At 48.0% G+C, this 10,595-nt stretch overlaps 1 protein-coding gene and 1 long non-coding RNA gene across 3 annotated transcripts; one reads left to right on the top strand and one right to left on the bottom strand.

Moving 5' to 3' along the window:
• Positions 1–40: 40 nt before the first annotated feature.
• Positions 41–1,350, top strand: LOC141926927 (uncharacterized). Its single transcript, XR_012624251.1, has 2 exons — positions 41–175; positions 1,204–1,350. It is a non-coding gene; the product is annotated as an uncharacterized LOC141926927 (long non-coding RNA).
• On the bottom strand, positions 1,345–9,917 carry LOC141926923 (uncharacterized). Of its 2 annotated transcripts, none has more exons than XM_074833379.1 (2): positions 9,291–9,917; positions 1,345–3,722 (listed from the first exon to the last, which is right to left on the bottom strand). In XM_074833379.1, the coding sequence occupies exon 2, from the start codon at positions 3,016–3,018 to the stop codon at positions 1,579–1,581; it is 1,440 nt and encodes a 479-aa protein (XP_074689480.1). In that variant the 5' UTR covers positions 3,019–3,722; positions 9,291–9,917; the 3' UTR covers positions 1,345–1,578. The 2 variants fall into 2 exon arrangements, with proteins under 2 accessions (XP_074689480.1, XP_074689479.1); XM_074833378.1 differs by having other exon boundaries at positions 1,345–3,595.
• Between the last annotated feature and the right edge of the window lie 678 nt (positions 9,918–10,595).

Below are 10,595 nucleotides of genomic sequence, written 5' to 3'. Positions count from 1 at the left end.
AAAAAGCCCCGGTACAAACAACCTCCCACAGGAGTCAGATCCCCTGTCCCTGTTGCTGCCTGCTCCAGGAGAAAGGATCAAGCCCACTCCAGCTTTTATTTCTTCTCTTCGTGTTCGCCAGGAAGATGGCTAAAGCCAGCATCTCTCTGCGCGTCCTGAACGAGACGTTAAACAGGTGATTAAAGGGTTGTGCTAGCACTGCGCCGAGGGCCAGGGGACGACCGGGGGTGTCGAGGACTGGGGCAGGGGAGAGGAGACAAGGCCGCCTGTGCTCCCTTGGGAATTTTCATGGGTAATAGGATGTACATAGACATTGTGTGTGTATGGGAAGGGAGTAGTTCATGAGCGATCTTCGCTGGGGAGGGAAGGGGGATAGAGCCACGAGCTGCGCCCTGTGGTGAAGGCCGTCCTGGCCAGCCTGCAAACTGCTCGTCCCGGCTGTTTGCCGCAGGATTTGTGCAATCGCTCCGTCGGCGAAGGGCTGGAGCTGCACGAGGTATGGCCGGGCCATTATGAGTAACGGGAAATTTGGGTTCGTGCTGCACTACTGTTGTAAATGGGAGATTTGGGATGAATTTCTGAAGTTGGGTAAATGCCTCAGAGTCTGGAGGGTTCAAAGATAGGAAGTAAGTGGTTATCATTAACAAAAAAAACCCCAAACAACAGAACTTTCTTGTAAGTTTAAAGGAAAAAAATCACTGTCACTGAGGAATTGGGACGTAGGTGACGCTGATTCACTCTCCATTTTCAAAGCCTGTACTCAGGAAGAGGAATGCTTGGCTGACAGGTTCATCAGCTTCATGTAAAATAATCTGGCCTAAGCTGCCCCTGCTGGCACCGGTCCACGTGTTCAGCTGCAGTGCGACAGCACAGTCGCTGGTAGATGGTGTCTAACCAGCTGGGCAAACAATTGTGGGATCAAATATAAGCCATGAGCACGGCTCTTCAGGAAAAAGAGGTGAAAAAGGGTCTGAAATTCTCCACAGTTAGAGACAGGCGAGGCAGTGTACCCTCTCGGTGGAATTTCACATAGGGATTTTCATATACTACCTTGAAAGGCTCTGTGCAAATAGTATCAAGCAAGAAATCTGTAAGTCAGTTTAGGTGTCGTACACAGAACTCTGGCTTACCTACAGTAAAAATGATCACTGTCTCTTGAGAGTATCACAGCTGTATTTCTGCTTATGACATTAATGTTTATAGCTAACACCAGCTGATAGACTTGGTAAGAAACTGCTCCTCTGGTCAAGATACCAACATGCTGACGCAGAAGTTTCGGACACAACTGAGACGATCAATGTGATCGAGTTGATGCCACTTTATTAAAGGCTACACAGCAATTTATACTCTATCTCAAACTTCACGCGCCGCTATCTTATTGCTAACAGGCTAAAGCTACTTGTTCACGTGCCCTTCTGCCCCCTATGATTGGTCCCGGTGTGGTGTCCACGCGCTGCTCTCCCCCCAGGTAGACCCCCTGTTTTTGACATTCCAATTTCTTTATCTCTTGGCCAGAAATGTAGTTTCTCAGGCCGTCTCGGCCTTGTTTATGTCCTTGAACACAGCTGCAGCTTGCTGTTACAGTGAGGCCCCTCGGTCTGGATCGCTCATGATATGTCCATTGTTTTCCAGCCATTCCACAAATCCCCCTTTCTGTTTTTGAGCGATCCAGACTTCTCCTTTCCTAAACCTTTGTTCAATTAGACTATTCAACATCCATCGCAAACACTGAAACAGACAGGGAAGAAGCAACATCAAAATTAATAAAACTACTAGCACTATCAATACTCCTTTGACCAAGGTCTGCAACCAGCCCCCCATCCCGAGTCTAGTGAGCCAATCGGAAAAGGGGTCATGTCCTTCAGTAATATGTCTCGTATTCTCACGCAGTTTTGCTAATTGCTGGTGTATGCTCTGCGAGTGGTCAGATAAATTAAAGCAACACATCCCTTCGAAGTCTTTACATCTGTGTCCGTGTGCCAATAATAAAAAATCTATAGCCGCTCGATTTTGTAAAGTAGCATGGCTAACACTATCAACATCAGTGAGTAACGCGCTTATCATTTGCGAAGTCAAATTAGATTGTTTCTCACCCCAACAAGCCAATCGCTGTATATTTTTTGCATTTACGGCAGCTGTTCCTCCTGGGAGGAAAAAGGATGTGACTATAATTGTGGCTAGCGATGGCAGCTGTACTTCATCGTTGCATGTTTCATCAAAGTTTCGAATAGATCTGCGTGAGCTCCGCCCCTGACTCTGACTGGGATTTAGCAAATCTCTCATGTGGGGAGCAAACAATGTCAGTCGCCCAAGGTAGCAAGGGCCACCGACAGGTCGTATAGGGATACCAGGCCACGCTCTATCCCCACAAATCAGAAACACTCCGGGTGGAAGTTTAAAGCCCCCTGTGGTTTCTACGGAGAATCCTCCTGTTCTCAAATTATTCCAAGGAGAATGCCCTGTCACATTTTGATAGCCTACAAACAAATCTTGGCGTCCATTCTGCGCCAACCAAATATGCCATGGGTCACCGAACCAAACCACTCCTGTGCCGTTCACTGGCTGCAGCTGGGGAACCACATTATGGCAGTTCTGCATCCCGGTAACATCAACATACTCAACAGGTGTAACACTGGCCAACAAATCCAGTTCTTGCAAGGGTAAAGAAGTTAACTGATTTAGATTCTCAATGACTGTCTTTTGCCAAGCTGCGTTACGCATGGAAGGCCAATTGGAAATGAAACAACTATCATCAGCTTGTCTGCCAATCAAGTTCACTCTCTGTTTTTTCCAATATCCTTCAAAATCGGTTTCATTTTCCCGCAACGGAATGCCAATTAAACAGGTTCTAAAAGGATCATCTGCTTCTTGCAGACTCAAACAGAAATCCTTTGTCCCAGATGTGTTTGCCCACGTTACCCAAATGTTTGCTCTGGGTTCGATGTCATAAATCCCTTCATTGCCTAATACGAACCAAGTCAAAACAAACGTGACCCACGTTTGACGTGTAGCCATCATTTCACCTCCCTTTCTCAGGTGTCCTGGTACACCTGCCAGCTTCGAGGACCGTTTTTTCCCAACACCACAACTCTTATCTACTATCTTATGGTTCTAATTAACACACTGCAAAGCCAAGCGTCTACAAGGCTTCAGAGCTAATTTCTGCTAAAACCCTTTATCCAAGGTTTTTCAATTAAGCCTAAAACTTTAAAAAAACTACTGCTGCTTTCTAAGAACTAAGCCTGCCTTTCTGTATTAAAAGCAGATTGCTGATATGTTGGCTAGTCTACCAAGTCAGACAACCAACTTGCTTCAGTATAAGATTAATTAAAACCGAGGGTCGGCAAATCAAACCAAGCCCCCTACAAGCTATGTCGTGTCCCTCTGTCTGATCTGTGATAAGCGGTTGTATTCGAACAGCTGTGCAAAATGACTGCAAGCCCGGTAAAAGACAAAAGGCTTCTCTGTTTGCTGGATGTAGCGCTGTCAGCAACGAGGTCAGAACCGAGTTCAGTCGATGTTGGCGTCTCTGAAGTGCCTCAAAACACAGGGTGCTTCGTCCAGTTCGCAGGGGCCTACGTAGACGAATTGTTACCTGTAGAGACACAAGCATAAACCCCTGCCTAGGACCTGTGAGTGAGCCTAGTGCTCTGCGTCGTTCTTCCTGACTTCCCCTTTCCAGGGCCGCACCCATCGGCTCGGTACCCATCTGACGCCGGTATCTGTAACAACACAAGCATATCCCCGACCGGTCATTCTTAGTTCTGCAGGTCCTCTCCATTCTCCTGTAACGACAGCCCTGTATTGAACAAAAACATTATTGTCACATTGGTTTATACCAGATTTCAAACCCAAACTATGTATTATTACTGGTGGTTCATCTCTATCACCTGTGAACCGTAAATAATTTAACACATACACCGCTTTTGCAAGTCGCTCTGCAGCAGCCAAGACTTCTCCCCCTTTTTGTTTTTGCAGAAGCGCTTTCAAGGTTTGATGCGCTCTTCCCACGATGGCTTGTCCCGTGGGGGAATGCGGTATTCCTGTGATGTGACGTATACCCCAGAGTTGACAAAAATGAGTAAATTTTCAAGAAGTGTAGGCCGGACCATTATCAGTTTTGATCTGTGCAGGCACACCCAGTGCATATGTTTAATGACATGCCGTGCTGTTTCTCCTGTTTGTGCTGTTGCCCAGAGTGCTAGAGAAAAGGTATCACTAGAGACATGCACATATTTAAGCCTGCCAAATTCTGGGATATGAGTCACATCCATCTGCCAAAGTTGTAGAGGTTGGAGTCCTCGAGGGTTCACCCCCAAGCCAAGGCCGACTCCTACCTTCTGGCAGTCGGGACAGGATTGCACAATTCCTCTAGCATCAGCCACAGGAATGTGAAATTCTCTGGCTAACATTTTTGCCGACTGGTGAAAAAACTCGTGTGACAGGTTGGACTAGATGATCTTCAAGGTCCTTTCCAACCTAGATGATCCTGTGATTCTGTGGAACTGGGGTTGTTTAGTTTGGAGAAGAGGAGGCTGAGGGGAGAACTCATCGCCCTCTACAACTCCCTGAAAGGAGGGTGCTGAGAGCTGGGGATGAGTCTCTTGAACCAAGTAATGAGTGATAAGACAAGAGGGAATGGCCTCAAGTTGCGCCAGGGAAGGTTTAGACTAGATATTAGGAAGTATTTCTTTACAGAACGGGTTGTTAGGTGTTGGAATGGGCTGCCCAGGGCAGGGGGGGAGTCCCCATCCCTGGAGGTGTTTAAGAGTAGGGTTGACATAGCACTGAGGGATCTGGTGTAGTTGGGAACTGTCAGTGCTCGGTTAACGGTTGGACTAGATGATCTTCAGGGTCCTTTCCAACCTAGATGATTCTGTGACAGCCTGACCTGTTCAAAGGTGTTGACGGCAGGGCCCGTCCAGGCTGGAGCGACAAGCTGATCGGCCCGGGCGTTTCCCAGCACAAGGCCTCCACATTGCTGATGACTGCGAATATGCATAATAAAATATTCATTCTGATGTTGGTTCAAAAGAGTCAGCAATTGTAACAACAAAGTACGTAATACAGGATTTCGCACAGGTTTCACCATGCTGTTTTCCAGACGTTGTACTGTACCTACAACATACAATGAGTCTGACACTATATTGAGAGGTTCTTGAGACCAGCGTTGAAATGTCCAAATAACAGCTCGAAGTTCTAAAGTCTGTAAAGAGTCACCAGGCACTCCAGGGAGTATTTGATGTTCCCAGGTGTCCCCTTCCTTCCAGATGACTGCAGCCCTTCGAGATTTTCGTCCAGCATCAGTGAAGACAGTTATCCCTTCTACTGGAACCTCTGATCGCAAGGGTGAATGTACAAACCGCTGATGGCATGATAGTGACAAAAGCTTATCCGATGGATAACTATTGGTGATAGTACCTAAGAAATCAGCAATTGCTGTTTGAAAGGCAGTTGAAGCAGATAATAACCAATTAAATAGAACTGAGATACAGGTATGTAGATGACTTCTGGTTCGATGCCTGAGATGTCTAAAATTCGCTGCCTCCCTTTTACGACAAGCTGTGAAAATAATTGAGGCCATGTAACAACTGTGTTTCTGGGCTGGAAAGGGAGAAAAATCCATTCTAAAATTCGTAAATTTGGTTTTGTTTCACTCAACTGAATAATACGCCCTAATGGGTGTTCACATTCACCCCCAGAGTTAACTAACAAAAAGGAAAGAGCTTTATCATCACAGAATCACAGAATCAACTAGGTTGGAAAGGACCTTGAAGATCATCCAGTCGCCTGTGAGTATAAGTGGTCATGATTTTATTGCTAATTACTTGTAAAGCTTGCTGTTGATCCTCATCCAGTTGATGGCGCTCCTGAGCTACTACAGACATCCCCAGGAGTGGCATCAAAGGTTTCAGATCATCCTTCGTAATTCCACAGATATTACGAACCCACTGGATATCCCCAATTCATCTCTGCACATCAGACAATGTTTCTATTTTTGTGTTGATTTTAACCTTTTGAGGACGGATCATTGCATTTGTAATAATCCAGCCCAGATACAGCCATGGTCCCTGTTTCTGAATTTTCTCTGGTGCTATCTCTAATCCCCTCTCCCTGAGACTGCATGTTAGCTGAGGCAATATTGTCTCACAGTCCAATTGTTTTCCTGCCACTAAGATATCATCCATGTAATGATAAATGAGTAAATGAGGATACTGTTTCCAGATGGGTTCCAGAGCCCACGCGACAAAGGACTGACAGATCGTGGGTGAATTTTTCATCCCTTGTGGTAGCACCACCCAATGGTACCTCTTTGCTGGTTCGGCCTTATTAATCGATGGCACTGTAAAGGCAAACTTTTCAGCATCCTCTGGATGTAAGGCGATTGTAAAGAAGCAGTCTTTTAGATCGATAACCACCAGATCCCAGCCTTCAGGCAACATTACCGGGGAAGGCAAACCAGGTTGTAAGGTGCCCATGTCACACATAACAGCATTAATTGCTCTAAAATCATGTAACAGACGCCATTTCCCAGATTTTTTTCTGAATTGTAAAAATCGGAGTGTTCCATGGACTAGTTGAAGGCAGGATATGTCCAGCATCTAGCTGTTCCTGTACCAAATCATTAATAATTTGCAGCTGATCCAGTTTCAGCGGCCACTGGTCGATCCATATGGGATCATCAGTTCTCCAAGTTAATTTTAGGATTGGCTGCTTTACCGTGGCCGTGCCTAAAAAGGCGAAGTAATCAATCGAGCTCCCACCTGACTGAGCAGATCTCTCCCCACCAGTGCCATCACACAGGGACCTGTGGTTACTACCTTGCCATCTGGAAACATAAATGCTATTGTATCTCTGCTGATGGATGTGCCTTGAGATCCTCCGATCCCTACTCCTGTATTCGCTGGCACTAAAGGCCACTGTCTAGGTCACAGATAAAGGGGTACGATCGTGACATCTGCTCCAGTATCAATGAGCATTCATTAATTTACTCGTCTGTCCATTAGGGTGTCTCATTTCCATCTGCTCCTCTGGCTTCCCCCGACTAATGTCCATGGCTAACAAAACATCTGGTTGTCCGATGGACCCAAAGCCTTTTTCACCCCTCCTCCTTTGTTCTGCATTAGGCACTTTTGATTCAAATGGAATTAGCTGAGCAATTTTCGATCCCTCCATGATAGTCAAGGGGGGGAGTAAGTGTATATACCATGATTTTAATTGTTCCCTCAACGTCAGCATCAATAAGGCCTGGGATGACAAAAATACCTCTTGTAGATGCCAAAGAACGTCCAATTAATAAGGCACTTAAACCATGTCCCAGAGGCCCCACCAGATTAGAATCAACCAGATATATTGTAGTATCTGTAAGAGTAACAGCTACTGCTGTTGTCACGTCCATCCCTGCGCTTCCAGAGGTGGCCGCGGAGCAGCGGTCCAAGCACCCTGGACTTGTGTCGTCGCACGAGGGCGGGGCGCGCTCTGCCTCCCGTTTCCTCTCTTCCGACACACATGAGCATTACATTCTGCTTTAAAATGACCCAGTTGCCCACAGTTAAAGCACTTCTTATCTCGCTTGCCTTTGATGTGTTTGCCTCTGACAACTGATGTTACTGCAGCTCCTACCGCAGCAGCCACGGAGGCAGCTTTCTCCTGATCAAGCATTCGCTCTGCTGCCTCCAGCAGCTGACCTGCCGTAGATTCTCGCAGTGGGAGGCTTAAGGCTTTCTTAGTTTTCTTGTTAGCACTATCATAAGCAAGCATATCAAGGAATTTAACTTTCATTTCATCACTTAAATCAGGATTGCTGTTAATACCAGCATGTAATCTGTCAACGAATTTTGGGTAGGGCTCCGTGGGCCCCTGTCTCACTCCTGTAAATGCTGGCGCCGCTTTTTCATCATGTACAGCTAGAATGGTTTTTAGGGCCAATTCTTGGGTTAACCGTAACACTTCCAGTTGAAATCCTACTTGCCAGTCCGGGCTAGCAAAAGGGCCTGCGCCCATCAGCATTTGAGCTTGCACCCCATATAGAGGGTCTCCTCGCTGACGGGGTGCGGCTGCCGCAGCCTCGCAGGCCACTTGCCAACGTTGGAAAAATTGCAATTGTTGGGAAGCTGTTAGTAAGGTTTGTACAATCATGTGCACGTCATAGGGAGTCAATAAATGTGCTGTAAAAATCTGCTGAATTACTGAATTGGTATATGGTGATTTCAACCCATATTGTGTTACGGCTAATTTGGCCTCCTTGATCATTTTCCAATCTCAGGCCTCCCACTCCTTGCCGTGTGGGGTTACTAGTACCAGAAACACCATTGGTCCCAGCTCGTTAAACTGCCCCTCTATTATTGCATCCCGAGTAACTCCCCGCCATCGGTGTGCTGGATTACCGTTACCACCCGCGCGTCCCGGTGCCCCCCCTCCCATTTGAGCCGACGCTGGCAGCGACCCGAGAGCCCCCGTTTCCCTCTGACCACCCCCCCCCGTGTGGCAGAAGAAGGGGTTAATAGGAAGAGGGGGAGGCGGCGGTGCCGTAGGAATGGGCTGAGCCGCTTGCTGCATTCGCATTTCAAGTTGCTCTAATTTTCTCGTTAGGTCTTGCAGGTGTTGATCTTGTAAACCATAACGAGATTGTTCCTGCACCGACCGGGGTGTCGGGGGCGAGGACGGGGGCAGGGCTGGGTCGGCGCCGTCCTCTAAGGAGGAGGCGGCGGGCGCGGGGTCGGGCGGGGGGCGGTGGGAGCGGGGCGGGGCCGTGCGCTCCGGTGATTGATCTTTTGGGCTTGAGGGGGGGGGAGTCAAGCTGTAGTAAATCTGTTGATTTTTGCTCTTGACTTCCCTGCCGCACGGGTGCTGCGCGTGCAGCGTCCCCGTCCCTCCTTTTAGGAGCCGCCTTGGGGAACAGGGATCCCGCGAGCGTCCCAGCAGTGGCGGAATCCTGAGCGCCAGCGCGTTCTGCCTCTGCTGACCAGGAGGCGGGGGTCTGCCGTTCTGCTTTCAGTTCTGTCAGAGCGTCTAGGACCAATCTCCACACGGTGGAGAGTTTCCTACTGTCTTTAGAGCCTGAGCTAATGTCGTCCCACAGTGCCGCGCCGATCTTTCCCCAAGTAGTTAATTCAAGGGCTGCGCTCACTGAGGGGATTAGTTCGCGCTGCCGAGCCCACAACAGCACCCTCCTCAGGTTCCCCTCATCATAAAATAATCCTGTCTTACAGAGTATATGTTGGAGGAGCTTAACCACTGCCGCTTCTTCTTTGCTTAGCGCGGACCCCATCTCCTCCCCAGCCGCTCACCTGATCAGGGCGAGATTCCCGACGATTGCGCGCGCGTCTTCCCAGGCGCCGGGACAGCGCCTGCTACGGCTGCTTCTGCCCCCTCCGGACCGTCTTCTCTTGCTCGGGCGAGCACCGACGGGAGGGTCCCGATTCCCCAGGGTTTGAGTCCCGCGTATCTTCGATGAGGCTCTTGCAGGTCCCTGGCCAGGCGCCAGTTGCTGACGCAGAAGTTTCGGACACAACTGAGACGATCAATGTGATCGAGTCGATGCCACTTTATTAAAGGCTACACAGCAATTTATACTCTATCTCAAACTTCACGCGCCGCTATCTTATTGCTAATAGGCTAAAGCTACTTGTTCACGTGCCCTTCTGCCCCCTATGATTGGTCCCGGTGTGGTGTCCACGCGCTGCTCTCCCCCCAGGCAGACCCCCTGTTTTTGACATTCCAATTTCTTTATCTCTTGGCCAGAAATGTAGTTTCTCAGGCCGTCTCGGCCTTGTTTATGTCCTTGAACACAGCTGCAGCTTGCTGTTACAGTGAGGCCCCTCGGTCTGGATCGCTCATGATACGTCCGTTGTTTTCCAGCCATTCCACACCAACATTGTTCACCAATGGCTTTTATGACTCTGATTCATGCAACAGTACCCGCAAAAAATGATACTAGAAACCTGACCAGAGAGAGGAACAAACACGGGAACCACTCCTGAAAGAAAAAGTGAAAGTTAAGTCTGTGGGAATCTGATTGAAGAAGTATGTGTCTAACTGGTACCATGAAGTGAGCGGACAGGAAGAGCTGTGGAGAAGCGTGGGGCTCTGCGTTGGCCTGGAAAACAAAACCAATGCGACAGCTCTGAAGTAATGAAAAATGTCATTTTCTGTAAATGCCTGAACAGCGGCAATAAGGTTACGCAAACAAGCACACTCGCAGAAAAGTGGGAGTGCTGGAGCTTTTACTGCAAACCTCCCAAGTATGTTCTGTACGCTAACAAGAAGAGAAGACCTTTAAAAGCTTCCTGGTAAAGAGTGGGGATGTGGTTTGTGCTTACACTAGACGGACATTAGAGGTCACCGACTCAACGGTAACTTCACTTACATTAAAGGAAAAAGTGTTTAGAGGTGGTGATTGAAATGAAAGCACGAGGTTTAATCCATTCTTCCTCGTTTCATTCAGAACTCGGATCAAGAGGCAGCAGCACTGATTCTATCAGAATTTACGAAAAGCTGGAGATTAGTTACGGAGATCGGTCCTACCATGGTGTAACCGCACATTTTTAGAACCAGAATCAGCAAACGCTGAAATGTTTGCTACAAATGCTTAA

The sequence above is a fragment of the Strix aluco genome, chromosome 9 (genome assembly GCF_031877795.1).
Source record: "Strix aluco isolate bStrAlu1 chromosome 9, bStrAlu1.hap1, whole genome shotgun sequence".
Lineage (NCBI taxonomy): Eukaryota > Metazoa > Chordata > Aves > Strigiformes > Strigidae > Strix > Strix aluco.
The sequence above is the reverse complement of the archived record's forward strand: the minus strand, read 5'-3'. Positions and strand labels throughout refer to the sequence as shown.

Bases quoted from the DNA above. Each gene is read 5' to 3' on its own strand.
- LOC141926923 (XM_074833379.1), bottom strand. From the start codon at position 3,018: ATGATGGCTACACGTCAAACGTGGGTCACGTTTGTTTTGACTTGGTTC.